At 38.1% G+C, this 16209-nt stretch overlaps 1 protein-coding gene and 1 pseudogene across 2 annotated transcripts; both read right to left on the bottom strand.

The window, feature by feature from the left end:
- Window positions 1–339: 339 nt before the first annotated feature.
- Window positions 340–14979, bottom strand: LOC135586403 (CLP protease regulatory subunit CLPX1, mitochondrial-like). Of its 2 annotated transcripts, XM_065172016.1 has the most exons (18): window positions 14846–14979; window positions 13478–13564; window positions 10474–10490; window positions 8962–10338; window positions 8762–8823; window positions 8521–8621; window positions 8336–8415; window positions 7666–7716; window positions 6497–6571; window positions 6339–6416; window positions 4786–4842; window positions 3376–3446; window positions 3171–3270; window positions 2970–3074; window positions 2529–2591; window positions 2318–2440; window positions 1234–1377; window positions 340–769 (listed from the first exon to the last, which is right to left on the bottom strand). In XM_065172016.1, exons 4-18 carry the CDS (start codon window positions 9793–9795, stop codon window positions 698–700), a joined length of 2016 nt encoding a protein of 671 aa, XP_065028088.1. In that variant the 5' UTR covers window positions 9796–10338; window positions 10474–10490; window positions 13478–13564; window positions 14846–14979; the 3' UTR covers window positions 340–697. The 2 variants fall into 2 exon arrangements, with proteins under 2 accessions (XP_065028088.1, XP_065028087.1); XM_065172015.1 differs by lacking the exon at window positions 14846–14979 and having other exon boundaries at window positions 8962–10490; window positions 13478–14637.
- Window positions 9976–16156, bottom strand: LOC135650627 (uncharacterized; annotated as a pseudogene).
- Between the last annotated feature and the right edge of the window lie 53 nt (window positions 16157–16209).

Here is a 16209-nt window from a genome sequence, read left to right on the forward strand (position 1 = left end):
CACATCTTAAATGTTTTTTCCAAAGCATCCATAAAATAGAAGCGAGAGTTAAATGAGTCACGAGGCACTACGTATCTATCGTTGTTGCATAAAGAAGCAATCTATATTTCAGATACTGTGAGGGGGAAACATCTCTGTTGCATATAGAAGCAAATATTGGTGCATTTGTTACCTCAGCAAGATTCACATACTTCCAACTTTCGGAGGCAAGTAAAATACTTCTTTCAAGGATAAACCTGAAGAAGTGGTGGTGTTTTCGAATAGTCAGTGAGCTTCAACTTAGCAATATTACATGCATCGTTTGGTTAGAATGCAACGATTGCTTGCAATATTAACTCATGGAAGAATGCAACGCTTGCTTGCAGATAAAAATGGCGTAGTAAATAATACATGCATCGTAAGGTTAGAAGAAGGCAATTTTCAATGGAAAAAGCCATGCTTGCTTACAACAATGATAAATTACAATACAGATAAGATAGCAAAAAGAATTGAGATACTAACACATCGGTTTGCTAGCTGGGACTCCATCTCGTGGCCTTTATGAGTGATTATCCTATTATGCCTGCTGACAGCAAAAAAGACTTGGCAGGTTAAGAACTATGATTTCGATTTCTTAGCAAATCTGCTTTAGAAGAATATTTTCAGCTGCAGTGGTGTGTTTGTTTTAACCAATTAGTATTAGCCGGTCAGGAAGAAACTATAAGCTGACAACTACGGATGAAAGCTCAGATTCTCCTTCCACTTCATTCTCCGACTGACCATTGTTTTCCTGCAAATGGAATTCACATGTTAGCGTGTTCCTATGAAATAGGCTCGCAAGTTTATTTGGTGCCACCACTATGTGTACTGTCCGTATAATATATCATCTACGTGTGATCGAGTCAGTATTAATATTAACATTGTAACCAGATGCTGTGGATGCTTTATCAACTGTCCTACCCTGACATTTTTAGATAAGACTCACGCTAACATCTAGCAGCCAACAGGTATCATCTGGCTGAAGAAGCTTCATAGCTAGAGCAAGTGACTTTTTCGCTGTATCATGAGCACTGACACTTTGAAAGACATACCACTATAGGTTATGACCAGATTGATGACAAATGAACATCTTAATAAACCACAAATTCTTGGTAAAGGTGGTTTTGTTTTGCAGCTAATTAGTGTGAGGCCCAGCCTAAAACTTCCTTGCTTAAAGCTATCCATTAATGACTTGCAAAGTGATGTATGATTCACCTTGTTTCTGGCGAGGTAGCCCTCCAACGCACCATTTCCTCGAAGAATTTTAGCTCCACACCCTGATTTGTCAAGGGAGCCAATGGCATCTTCATCCACGACAATTGCATCTACTCGATCATTTCCAGTCTTCACATCTGGAATCTGAAACCAAGCACATTAAACAAATAGTTAAAAATAGGAAAAGAGGCCCTGCGAGCTTAAATGTTGGAACCAGATATAACGTAAATATGATTATATGGATAATCTCTCTCTCTCTTTTTCTTTCAACTTGATTTCTGGTTTGCTTTTAAGGGCAGGAGAACGAATGCAAAACCAGAATCATGTGAATAGAATCCCCCACCATTATGTCTACAGAAGATTTAGAAACTTGACCTAGGTCTAGTCTTGGTCCTGTATTTAGATTGACACTCCAAAAGAATTGACAGAGAAGATAACAGAGCAACAAAATGAATTTGAGAAAGTTTAGATCAGGCCATCATATATAGCCATGCTGGACTCTCATTTTCAATCCAGAAGTAAATCTAATAATCTGATTATGGAACTCTGAATTTGTCCAAATTCCACATCCTTTCAGGCTTGGGTATGGTCCGTTCTTTAGTGATACCCAGGGTAGTACCTGAATTGGACTTACGTAGCTAGCGAACAACTCTATAACATCCAGAAAAAGCAACAAAGTAAATCAAATAACTGGTTCCAGGTTTATGTTGAAGCTGAGCTAGCTTAATAAATGTAGTCATGATGCACTCAGAACCCTTTTGACTCTAGGTTAATCGGGCTCAAAGACACGGACGAATGCAACCACAAGTCTTGACAGATGTAGATGCTGTGTTCTTCAAACAGTTGCAAAATAGGAACTGCTCTACACATTCTTTCAGCCCGTGGTGGCACATGTTTGATTCAAAATTCCAGAATGCAACAATTTCCCTATTGTACTTATGTTCCATAATTAAATATTACATACATTTTTCTCTCTTAGAAGCATATTAGAGGTAATTGGTCGGCTAGAAGATCCACTTGGTGTATTTCGCAGGCAACGCTTTCATCCTATTGTAACAAACATAACAGATAACTGTAATCTTACCTCATACATTGCTTCAGTAAGAGTACTTTCTAGAATAGCTCTTAAACCTCGAGCACCTGTATTTTTAACCATTGCTTTTCTTGCAATCAGCCTAAGAGCAGCGTCAGTAAAATGCAGCTTTACCTGGAAGTTAATATGATGAGAAAGAATACAAGAAGCAACCATGTCTGGAAGAATATAGTATGATAAGCCACTAAGAAAGCTAGCTTACGTCGTTCAGACTAAATGTTTTCTTGTATTGTTTTCCAAGGGCATTCTTTGGCTCTGTTAGGACCTGAAGTTGGCACTGTATATGTTAATTTCCTCAATGATTATCAAGAGACACAAAAATAGAGGACTTCAACCAAAAGCTTTCACATTCAGAGGTCAACAAGTATGGGAAAATTGAAAACGTGTTTCTGAAAACTGATTACATACACGATTCAATCAATTTCCAGAAAGAAGAACCCAAGTCAGCTGATTCTACTGCTCCAAACACAAATCACATAATAAATTTTTGGTATACTACAAACGATCTTTTATTGGTCACTTAAACAGCAGCTAGAGCAGTGTAAATGAGATATTGAACCAACATGAATGTTTAAAAAATGAGTTCAGCACATCAGATAAAAGAGAAAAACAATAAGATAGAAAAATAGTTGAATTATGTTACCTGAACAAGTTGATCTTCATTTAGAGATGACAAACTAACCAGAACTGGAAAGCGCCCAATGAATTCTGGGATGAGACCGTATGCTACAAGATCACCACTTTCAACCTTTGAAAGAAGTTATATAAATTCATCTTGTGCATTAACAATTACTAAGAAAATGATGAAAAGATTTCCCAAGATGTAAGTTATCTGAGAGCCCACCGATTCCATCAAGGTAGATGTTACAGCAGAATTGGTGGTCCCACCAGTTCTCAGGTTTGCACGTACAGGTGCACCAAATCCTATTGATGAATCTTGTCGTCTGTTGCATATTGAAAAATCAGGCCATCCTCATACTCCATGATAAGCAAGAGTATTCAGGGAAGACTGCTGCAAGTATTTAAGATCAGGAAATCCATCACATTACCTTTCTGAAATAGTCTTTTCCAAATCAACAAAAGCACCACCACATATAAAAAGAATATCTTTAGTATTTATCTGCAGGTCATTGCAAACATGTGGTTAAAGCAATGTTAACCAGTAGAAGGCCAAGTATATGTTAAAAAAAATGAATCATCAACCTATCGTGCATAAAAGCTCAGTTGATGGAGTCCCTTATACACCCTTTTTTCTTTAATCTTTCAGGCTGTGTTTGTTTATGTTAAGAATGGGTATAATGGTGGTTACAGGTTTATCCTGTTTATCTTAAGTCACGAAGGGTTGAATTGACCCAGTCAAAAGAGGTAAAATCTGAATAACCCCAAATTAAAACAATCCAACTAAAGGGTGCATTTAAATTCCCCTCCCTTTCTAGCTAGTTTAAAAATATTTTATTCTTGTTTTACAAATCTGAAAATTAACTACTTGTCCTGTTTTTCGAAGCAAAACAGAGACAATAGTTGATGAATTTGGTCAACCAAGAGAGGTAGAGTGTTCATAGAGCTGCCAGGAATCTCTTCGAAAGTATTTGACAAAATTAAACAATTCTTTGGCTGCTTCAAAATTTTTAAATCAGATTGCATATTTCTTTGTTCTTGCAAGTTCTCATGTTGTAGGGAGAAAAATATAATTCTTATCTGGCAAAAGAAAATCAGTGAGAACTATGAGCATGACTATTTAATGGAAAAGGATAAGAGCAGTTACATAAATTACATGTCTATATAAATCAAGAAAGAGCAGTAAAAGAATAGAATACCAACTAAATAAGGATCAGAAAGTTCTACTGCAGTGGATAACAAAAATTACTGAGAAACAAGAGCATGCGTAGAAGAATAGAAGAGTGTGAGAATAGAGGGACGTAGGAAGAAGCAGAATGTTTGTGCATGGAAAACAACCAGTCTATAAGGAGTTGAATCTGGACTCCACATAATGCATCAGGAACATGCACCCAATCTCAGTTCAATAATAATGTACTTGAAAATTTTAAAAAATTCCAGCAGTAATCTGAAATTGGACTCTTAAACAAATAGTTATTTGTTCAAACAGCTGTCAGATTATTTACTTGGAGACAAGCTAATCTCAAAATGGACTCTTAACAAATAATTATTTGTTCAACTAGTTGTCAGCTTATTTACTTAAAGATGAACTTTTCACTTACCCACGCATCACTAACACCTCTGAAAAATGAAAAGAAGAAACACAAACAAATCTGTATTTTGTCCTCATAATAAATGCACGCATTTAAAAAGGGAAAACATTGCATTATGGATCATGGATTTCTCATCAGTAAAAATAGAATCTTCAACTAAGAAGTATATTTGCAGGCTTCAATTCACAACATTAGACAGTATCTTAAAAAGTAGTGCAAGCTTCTTTCAGAAAAATGTCATCAAATTACCTGTATGGTTTCACCACGAGATTGCTTCCGAGCTCCTTTCTCAGGAACACTGACCATCTGAATGGTGGATTACACTCAATTAAAAAATCAAGAAAAGATTCTCACTTAGTATGAAGTAACTTCATCACTAATAACATGAAAGCAATTGTACTTCTATTGAATTCAAAGCATCCTGAGAAGAGAAGGGCTCATTCAACACGTGAACAACTTATCACATAGAAAGATAAAATGAATAGACCATGTACAGCCCATCAAACTAATAATGGGAGTTTTAAAGTTTTGGTTCTGGAATACATTTTGGTCAAAACTCGCAGCTTCACACATCAATGCTTTAAAAGAATTCATGAAAAGAAAAAAAATCATATAGGAAAATGGAAAAGAAAAAAGATCATATTGGAAAATGGAAAATCAGATGTCTTAAGTCTTAACATACACAACATGATGTCACCCATTCAAAGGTTAACATCCAAAATTTTATTCTCCTTTTTGTTATAAACAGGTTTATCTGGAAAATTCATGTTTAAGTAACGAGTGAAATGTCAATCATATTTATCCTGTAACTTAGTATTTTGAATAAGAAAATGATAGTTCTCTGCTTTGATGTGTACTGGCATAACCAGTTGCCATGTGCTATATTAATTGCCATAAACAAAAACAGTTCTAAATCTCTGCTACCAAGTTCTATACTAAAAAGAAAATGTTCTAATAGGAAAATTTCATGCAATTATAAAATTTATGATATGGAAAAATGGAATAGATTATGCTCATGAAAGTAGAAATCCTTCCATCTACTTAATGCATTTGATGGCGGGAAAATAAAGTAATACTAGCAACCTGAAAGGAAGGTCATCTCACCCACTAGTTGTCAAAATTAGTCTACAAAGCAAGAACACTCATATTTTGCTCTCAAAATGTTTGGGGTTGACTACATGGATCTATTCCCACCATGAAGCTCTATAATATTTCTAGTCAGAGCCATGGAATTTTTTTTTAAAGTACTTTTAGGTCTTCCTCTGCTTCTCGTTGCACTAGATCCTAATTGACTCACCTGTTTATCTGGTGGGTGAAATGGTCATAGTCTCCTATTTCTGGAAAAGCCGGCTCTTGGGCAGACTAGAGGACAGGATGCCTTTTCATCTTTTGAAGATACCTCAGAGCATACGCCCTTCCTTTAAAGAGCTTTCGATAGGTTCCTACTTGCTAGTCATTGAGCTTTCGATAGGTTCCTATCTGCTAGTCATCATCGCGCTAGATTCCTTGGGATTGGGAAAGTCCTTCTGTAATAAATGAATGAGGATTTTCCCTCTCTCTGGACTTCCGTATGAATCTATGAAGAATAAATGGTACAGATCTGGCTCCGCACAAGATAATGTAAGAGGCCATATTAGCTGGATTTGCATCTGGAAGGGCTCTGTAAGGTTTAGGTTTTCCCTTGCCAACTATGGAATCTGGGGATGGGGATCTATAGTTCTTTTAATATGTCTAGATCACCTTCTTTGGACTGAAAGAATACAAAGATGGAACTGAAAAGATAATGAGTAACTGTGACTTACAGTTCCTTCTAGCATTTTCAGTAATGCCTGCTGAACACCTTCTCCAGATACATCTCTGCTAACATTTAGACTCTCAGCCTGCAATATGATCTTGTTGATAAATATCTATCCTACCAAAATTCACCTATGACTAACTAATAATCTTGATGACAATAAACCTTTTTAGCAATTTTATCAACTTCATCAATGTAGACAATGCCTTGTTGAGCTGCTTGCACATTAAAATCTGCTGCCTAGACATAAGAAAAAAAAACGGAAAGATAAACATTTGAGCATAAGCTGTAATAAAGAAGAGCACAGCATCATAATGAGAATAAGACAGGAAAAAGGCAGTTAAATACTCAAACCACATCTAAAGAATTATTTCAATCTTAAAATTACATAATGACAGTGTGAACAGTCAATTCTAGGGGACAATGCATTAGTTATCAAATGCAAGCTCAGGAAGAAGTATACAAGTATCAGTGGCAGGCTTATATGTATCTATGTATGGTGAGAGAAATGAGCAAATGAAAAAAGAACTGAGAGCAATGTTGTGCTTTGAGGGAACTTTTCTTGATATACAAATCTGGTGCTTTTAGTTGTACCATGGAAAGGCAAATATCACTAAAGACATGTATATTAACTGTTTCTCTTTAGTGGGAAAACAAACAAAATAAGGCTTCAGAGGGAACTGCAAGACAGAAAACCAGTAGGCTAACAAACCATGCTTCCATCTAATTGGTACTGACTGACACAATCAGGATTTATATAAACTCTTCTATTTTAATTTCCTCCTCTTGTTAGCATGAGGTTTTCATTGTGTCCCATATATATAGGGGCAATCTTCCCTGATCTTCTAGCATCTCCAAGCCCTACCAAAATATCTACTAGTATAATTGAAGAAAGAATTTATTAGCAAATTGTGACGTCTTTCCTACTCATGTTCATCAAACGATCAGGTAAAATCATGATCCTAAACATATAATGTCAGACAAGGAATGTCAAAATATATGAAAAAAAGAAACTAGTATTCACATTGTGCAAATTAGAGAGCGGCACAGTAATAACCCTGCAAACCATTCAAAGAGTTGCTGAAAACTTGATAAGGAAAATACTAAATTTGGTTTTTTAATAAAACTTGTGCATATTCTTCTTATCACCACCAGCTACCAATTGCATGATTGTCTAAGTGATACAAATTTGTTCATGCAAGAATGTTAAATGCAAAAAGAAAAACAATAAGCATCATGGATAAATATAACACCGTTAGAGAGAACAGATGACAAAAATGTTAAAATCAGGCAACTTGATAAAATACTTGTGCATAAATAATCCAAAATCATACCGCTAGTAACTTGTACAATATTGATTCAACGTCTTCTCCAACATAACCTGCCTGCAGGACATTTCACCACCTTCAGTTTCTAGTAGAGTATATCCATGTCTTGTGAACAGGGCTGGGTGATTTATGCATGTTTTTATTCAGTAAAGTACAAAGTTATAAGTATAAAACGAACCTCAAAACTAAAGCCTGCTAGAGCTAGTAAATGAAATTAAACTAATGTCCATATGAATTATAGCCCAACTTCAAAGTTGAAAAAATAAAGATAAAAAAGACAGCCACTGGCCACAAAGGTAAGCCAGTATTGCACTATTCTTGTGTGATTCGGATTAATTCATCTGAAGCCACCGAGAAGTCGAAATAGGTGAACCACACAGCATAGCAGAAACTTGAATCCAAGATTTTTAGGATATAGTTTCATCAATTTACTTGCAATTTGCTTACAATATGATGTACAGAAAGAATGACTGCAAGTAAATGTGTAAGAAAACTCGATTTCAGTTTCTTTTTGTACCGTTGCATTTTGCAAGTCAATTAAATTTCATAAGTTGTCAGAACAGAACAAAGATACTGAACTTAAAAAATAGATCCCATTTAAAAATCAGAAACGAATACCAAGTGAGGGAAAAGCTAAATACTCTGCTGTAACAGTAAGTTAAAGCAATGTACCTACCTGTGTTAATGTTGTTGCATCAGCAATAACAAATGGTACATTAACAAACCGGGCCAATGTTTTTGCTAGTAAAGTTTTCCCTGCATTAAGACATTATGAAAATCAGACTTGGGATGTGATAGATGACTTCATATAGTCCCTGCCAAATGCAAACTCTATTAAGACCCAGAAAGATGTTATTTTACCTGAGCCAGTTGGGCCCATCAACAGTACATTGCTTTTTTCTAGCTCAACATCATCATATTCATCTTTTTCTGCCTTAACATTATCTGAATCAACCCCAGAACTGAAACATGGAAACAATGCATTCAGTTCAGGATATCCACTGAAAGTGTTACGTAGTTTTCATGCCAATGAATAGTGCCTACAGAAGAAAAATAAAGAACATACACCATTGTGAAATATTAAGGTTAGATTTTGACTAACCCTTTCTTTGTAGATGAGTGAGAGATTCTTTTATAGTGGTTGTAGACAGCCACAGCTAGCACCTGCATTTGACTTTAAGAGGCTTCAAAATCAAATAAGCTAAAATATATAACCATAAAAAAAATCATCGAATATATAATTTGTAAAACAAAAAAATGTAAAGTCTCATGATTAGGCTATAAATCAAGAAAAAGGGCTACCTTTTTGGCACGGTCCTGCCCAATTACAAACTTATCGAGTGCCTTACATATCTCCTTGGGAGTCGGCAGATCCTTCCCTAGATTGGACCCGCCCCATGCCTCCTTCTTACTTTCTCCACCACCACCAGCAGATCCTGCACCTCTGCTACTCCTTCCATGCCTCTTTGCTCGTGCTAATTCCAGATGAGCTTGGGACGGCGGTCCTGGTGGTTTGTGGACCGCTAGTTCATTCCCACCCGGAGGCGACGGCGGCACTGGAAGGCCCGGCATTGGTGGCCAATTCTCTGGAGGATCCCCACCGTACATCGACCGCAGCATATCCCAAAACGAGGCTTTAACCAGGTCACCAGTCTGCACCTCTCCGCCAGCAGCATCTCGATCGCGATCGCTCTCCTCCACCCCCGTCACTCTCCCTATCTCGACAAAGCTACCTTGCAGCGGCACGAGCCGATTCGGCAGGAAGTAGAAGGAGGACCGGCAGCTAGGGCAGAGGTTGAGAGCCTGGTACCCGCCGCCGCGTCGGCGCACGTCGCCGCCTCCGGCTGCGGTTGCGGCAGCCGACGGCGAAGGAGGCTGACTGGCGAAGAGGACCTCCATGTGCTTGGAGCAGCGAGGACAATTAGCCTCGGCCCGGATCCGGCGAAGGTGGGTCGCATCGGTGCCTCCGCCGGCGCCCGACCTGCGGCGCACCTGCCGGCGGAGGGAGGGGGAGGCGGCGCCGAGGAGATCGCAGGGAGGCCGGGAGCAGATCTGGCGGCAGAGGCGTTGGTGGTGGTGGCGGGCGGCGGAGGCAGCGACCGCCCTCAGCTTCCCTCGTATGAGAATTCCGGACATCTCGGCGAGAAAGGGATAGATGGCGAGGGACGGAAATCGATTTATTTATAGCTGGGAAAGAATGTCACTTTTGAGCGACGTTGATGGATTGATGGGGGACGGAGAGCCGTCAGATGGGGAACGAGACGAGATGGGAGGGATGGAGACGAGGATAAGGAACGGTCGTGAAACGGTAAACCGTTAAGTGGAGGAGGGGCGGTCGCGCATGCGGTAGCGCATCAATCTTGCATCGTCGACCATCCGGTTTACCAAATCAGGTACATGCCGATGCGCTTTAAGATTTGAGGTCGAGAGGATTAAGGTAGACGAAGCCATGGAGCCCGTTAAGAACAATAGCCTCGTCTCCTGAGTTCACATGTTCAGCTAATAATAAAGGTAACAAAAGTAATACCACCTCGCATGTGGAGTCTGCATCTCACTCCTGGAATAACTTCGAGATCCAACATACTGTTGTTTATTACTTCCTAGAAGAAAATGGCATGTCAATCCTTCTGCAACAAACAAATATGACAATTGGCATTTGGAGTCTTGTAGCACCACCCTCTGTTCGATATCACGATAGGGGAGGCAGAGCAGCCACCAAAAGACCATGGATCAGCAGACAAGAAAGAAGGTAGATGAGGGTGATGTAGAACCTGGTGAAATGATGGTTGTTTGAGGCTGTAGAGACTTCATTACCTGAGGGGCCTCATTCCCTGCAAAAGAGGAATGTGTATCAGTTGCAACTAGGGCAAGAATAGAAAACTGCAGAATGCACCAGGGAAGCATCTTAATTATGTATGCTTGAGCGTTACAATCTCTCACTGTTTTACTTGCGTCACAAACTATATATGGCTAAAATGAAACAGAAGACAGAAGCCAGTCAATGATCTTTATAAGCAAATCACACTTCACAAAGAAAACCGACTACATACATACATACATACATACATAAGCAAATCACACTTCACAAAGAAAACCGACTACATACATACATTGGAAGCCAGTCAAGTATTTCTATAAGCAGATCCAATTTCATAAAGAAACCTTTCATCAGGAAACTGCAAAACAGCATGTCAGCCTCAAACTTTCTTCATGAAGTTAGTTTGAACTGATTTCTCAATTAAGAATGAACTCATTTCTCAATCTGGAGTGAACTAATGCAGTTAAAATAAACATGGTAGAATGTTCAACATACAGAAGAAATATGTGAGCCAACATGGTGGTTTATAGAATTCACCGTCAGAAGAAAAATCCAATAATTGGACCTAATCTAATGCAGCATACACAATGCTAAAGCCAAAGCTTCACTTGGGTTAATTTACAACCCCTGAAGTTCTACCATTTATGAATTAAAGCTTTTATTTAAATAATAAATGGAAATGGTGTTTACGTATTCTAAATTACTCCTCAAAAAATAAATGAAAACATTGATTAGGTGGACCAAATCACTCAAAAACATTTCAGGTGTGAAGCGGTAAATCACAGGTCTGATGTATGGGGCGCACATACATAGGCCCCCATTCAACAGGTCCAGGAGAAATGACATCAGTATTGACAATTCTAAGGGGAGTCAACCAACTAGTTGGTCCAAGTAATTATAATCCAATAAGCACTTTCATGTCACTGGCAGAACAATATAACATAGTCTCAAAGATGACAAATAAAATTTTGCATTTATGTTGCAAAGCACATTAATATTCACTTAAGACACTTGATAGAATCAAACAGCCTGAACGATTCCCAGCATATTCAGATTACCTGTTCAAAATCACTGGCATCAAGTTCTCCTAGACATGCTTGTTAGGAAAGTTATTATGCATCATCCAGGCTCATTAATAAAAGGAAATTCAGATGAATGCTTCGTGTATACACTCCAGAAAAATTCAACTGTCAATCAGATGTTGCAAACAACGAGTGACATGCAAGAAGCCAGCATTTTAGCAGCATAGACTGCACAAATTTGCCAGCCATGTGCTCACCTATGCCCTTAATTTTACATATAAGCACAGTACAGTCATACACCCATGTCATGTCAATTGACTGCATGGTGCAGTATAGCCAGCCAGCACTAAGAATACATCAATTAATTGATCCTATCTCAGCTGACACCTTAAGCTTTTAGATGGACTAGCAAGCATTATAAGTTTAATGCTTTGAATGGATTAGTAAAACCTTAAGATTTAAAATGATAATAAAGCAATAGTCCCTTTGTCTGGATCTACAAATGCTACAAAATTTAACTTCATCACCAACAAGCTAGGCTTTATCAACCATTTTGCCCTACATGTGAGGGGGTATTAATGATATAAATGAAAAAGGCTTGTCTCGTCTATCTTCTTAAGCTTTTGGATGGATTGGCAAGGGTTAAAGTTTTAATAAGCAACAAAAACATTTACAAGAGCAACTTGACGGATTCTGCTGATTCACAGTCATACATGTCATTTAAATTATATTTATTATGGTCCAAGTCTGTGCAATATAACATAAGCCACAGTCAAGGACTCCAAATATCATGCTCCTTGGTTTCAACTTGTATCCACACTAAGCAAACATTGTGCCTAACCAGTAGACAGAAGATAACTTTAATAATTTAGATCCACTTAACTTAATTAACCATTATCAGGTGCTCCCTTGCGAGTTCCATACTAGTCAGTTAAACAATTCTGCTCTTGTTGAAGACTCGGCAACTTGTTTTATGTATACTATAGAAAAACCATTCTTCTCCATATGCCACTTTAATCTTCTCATCCTATGATCTTTCAAGTTTCAATCACTACTATAATATGTTGCATGGTGAATTTAAAAATGTAAAGCATGCAAATGGTGACATTCTCCTAGGAGGTTAGGAACCCTGGGGAAATAAGATGGCTTTGAAGATAGTTTGAACCAAAGAGTAGCCATGGATGAGATAAAATACCTTGATCCATATGTGATATGCTTCTATAGAAAATCCACATACATAATTTAGTCATTATGCAATCTCATATATTTTCCCCTCTAAAATAACTAAGTCCTAATAACATTTCATGAAACTTCATAATTTGCAGATAAAACAACTAACCCCCTATGCAATTGATGAATATCATTATGAAGGATAATCAATGAATGCTGTCAACAAATAGATAACAGCCATAATCTGTTTCATGTAACATATGTTATCCAGCTCCATCTCTTATATGTGTGCTAGCCTCTTTGAGTCCTTCATTACATACTTAAACTAAAGAAACCATAAGAGTAATCTGGCATAGTGTCATGATGGAAAGTCCTCAATAGAACCTTGAAAGAAAATACATGTTTCTTGGCAAATATTGACATATTATTGTTATTAGGAGCAAAAAATGGAAATCGTTCAACATACATAATACTTACCAAACAACTCTAGATATTATCATATTTTATATTGTGAAGTATTTTTCAACTCAGTCAATAGTCTGGAGATGTTCAACAATGTAATGCAGAAATATTAAAGGTTAACATCATTGTGAAAATCAAATTCCAGCATTCAAAAAATATTTTCTTGTTAGTGGAAGCACATGAATTGTAGGCATGTTGCAATAAGGCATCCCTACAAGAATGTTTATGAAGACATTTATTCATTAATATCTCACAGATGCCACATCTTTTCATGGAAAAAAGTTTTACCCAAACAACCTTGTCTACTTAAACTCACAAAATGGTATTTGGAGTATCAAGAATTTACCTTGGATGTCCTCAGCTCATTTACTGCCACTCAAAGAGAATCATCTGATAGTATCAACCTTGACAAAGCACCGGTGCTTAGCTTGTACTGCATGATTAAGAAGGCACTGAGGCTGTGTACAAGTTTAAGTTTGATGCTCTTAGTGCTATGTTAAAGAACAAATCAATGTTTAGATCATTCAGATAAAGCAAATTTGTGCCACCTAGAGCTACCTGCTAGCTGGCCCAGAAACCTAATGATAATGCCACATGAGTTAAAAAATATGATAAGGATCAAACAGGCTATGGCTGAATGTTCCTCTGAGTGAAATTTCATTGGACAAACTCAGACCTAGGCGGAAGCAAAACAAGCAAACGATTTCAAAATAATTTACCCTACTGGTCATCTCTCATTTGCATTCAAATTATTCTAACAAAGGAAATGGTTTCTGACCACTCAGTACCACAATAGGAGGATGTCACAGAGAAAAGGAAGTGAAGAATTAGTATGGTGGAAGAAATGATGTGATAGAATCCGATTGTTTCATCACTCACCACTGGCATGCTGATGATTGTTTGAGGTGATGGCGATGAGATTTGAAATAGGTAAACAAATGATCAAGTTCCCCAAATCTCTCGTGTAAAGGGAGAAAGAATATGATCAAAGAGCTATTTTATCTAGTTTTTGTTCAGGAATCCATGTATCATTCCCCCAAAATAACTAAAAATGGAAATAGGTTATTGCTTAATATTGAGTGCAATAAGCAAATTTCAGTTGCAAATGTTTGCCTACGAACAGAGAGATGAAGATCTCTTTATTAAGATAAAACAAAACAGAACAATATCATACTGAACTATATATATCCAGATTCTTTTGCACAATCAACATAAACACATGGCACCAAGCATTTACTATCATATCATTGATATTCATTAATGAACTCTCAGAAAAGAAAGAAGGCCCAAGAAATAAAAATACTTTAGTTAGATAATTATTCATTTCATTAATCCTACAAGAAACAAGAGAAGAAAAGAGGAATCTTGATCAAGTTGAAGTACTAAGGTTTCACATTTGCAGTATGGTCCTTAGCATAATCCATGGTATGTTTCACAAAGCATTAAAAGTTCTTTAGGCAGATATACATGGATACAAAAAGGAGCCATAAGCAATGCACCCCAATATTTTTGCTGTTTCTGACACAGCCTTCTACAGCAAATATTAGGTCTAACAAAGCCTGCATTCCCTGTCAAAGGAATAGAATTATAAAAAAAACAAGGATCCCAAATTAAATCATGTCAGATATATCCTCATGGGTAACAGATAACATCTGCAAGAAGTGGCTCACATGTACCAGAGCAAATTTAGGATTGTTGGGACCAACATCTTTACCCCTGATTGTTGACTTGGCAGGTAGCATCTGAAGAAGCTCTGAAGGAGGTGTGTATCCATCCAGGTCTATCACCGTCCTGCCTAGTATGTGTATCTCATAAATCAGATGTGTGCAGTACTTAAAAAAGAAGGGAACATGTCCAAATGAAACAAGATCACTTCAATGGGAAACAATCAAACTGCTGTGAAGCATAATAATTGCAGCATGCAATGTACCAAAAAAAAAAATCAAGGGTGCGATAATTGATAGAAACTTCGACAAAAACAACTTAAGTTGCAGTTTAAACAAAAAACCAAAGCACCGACAGCCAAAGAAGTTAGTGAATCAAAGAATAGAAGGCCTAATGTTCTTAGTCACATATCTATATCCATCAACAATTTTGGGGGAAAAACTATTCTATCAAATGCGCAGAAAGCAATAACTTCTGCATTATTAATGTGACTAATGAAATCAAGGAATCTCATGAAGATATGAAATGCAGCCTAGAATGCTACGTATATGAATAATGAATAACAGGTGACCAGTGTTTTGCTACATGAATCTGGGATAACTCGTGAGACAGCTAGTCTTGAGAATAGTATTGTGTCTTAATAAGATGAAAACAGTCTATTTTTAATAATGATGAGAAGTTTCCAACTACGGGCTGGTATGCTCCTTGAGCAGCCAACTCCATAATTACAGATACACACACAAACTATTAAACCCCAAAAGGCAGACGAATCCATTCATTTGTAGAACGATGCAACATCAATTTCGGCATAAACAAGTTTAACGGAACAGATTCGAAACGTAGCCAACAAAGTCCGCAATCGGGTCAGAGTCATCGCCCAATTCTTGTGCTGCGATGGCTCCTCGACAGCCTGCAAGATTCAAACTTTTACATCCCACAACGTTGTGTCTCAGAGAGAGGAATCGAAACAAAAGGTGAGAGCTTTGGAATGGGAGGGCGGGACCTGGGCGACGATGCCGGTGGGACGGTGGGAGAGGCGAACGGCGGACTCATGCTTGTTCCGGTGCTGGCCGCAGGGGCCGGAGGCCTTGAAGGTATCCATGTCGCACTGCGCCATGAGCTGCTCGTCGGAGAGATGGATGTAGTTAGAAGCGGCGGCGGCGGTGGTGGAGGAGGAGAAGGCTAAGCTTGTGGCGCGGGGGTTAATGGTCCGCGGGAGTTGGGACGAAAGGAAGACGAGTGGAAGTATCGAGGGAAGTGAAGGAAGCCCATCTAAGAGCCCTCGAGCCATCGACTGCGATCATGAAGGCAAGGGCAGATACCTAAAAGAGCGCAACAGAAGTCCGTCGCAGTGGCCTCGAAAATTCAACACTAATGTGCATCGAATTTGCAGATTTGCCCCCCTCGGTTTTA

Source organism: Musa acuminata, chromosome BXJ3-10 (assembly GCF_036884655.1).
Source record: "Musa acuminata AAA Group cultivar baxijiao chromosome BXJ3-10, Cavendish_Baxijiao_AAA, whole genome shotgun sequence".
Classification (NCBI taxonomy): Eukaryota; Viridiplantae; Streptophyta; class Magnoliopsida; order Zingiberales; family Musaceae; genus Musa; species Musa acuminata.

Bases quoted from the DNA above. Each gene is read 5' to 3' on its own strand.
- LOC135586403 (XM_065172016.1), bottom strand. From the start codon at position 9,795: ATGTCCGGAATTCTCATACGAGGGAAGCTGAGGGCGGTCGCTGCCTCC. The intron at 1,378-2,317 runs GTAAGATTACAG...GCTTGGTTTCAG, and splicing joins TTACTGAAGCAATGTATGAG to ATTCCAGATGTGAAGACTGG. The intron at 770-1,233 runs GTGAATCATACA...TTCCATTTGCAG, and splicing joins GCTACCTCGCCAGAAACAAG to GAAAACAATGGTCAGTCGGA.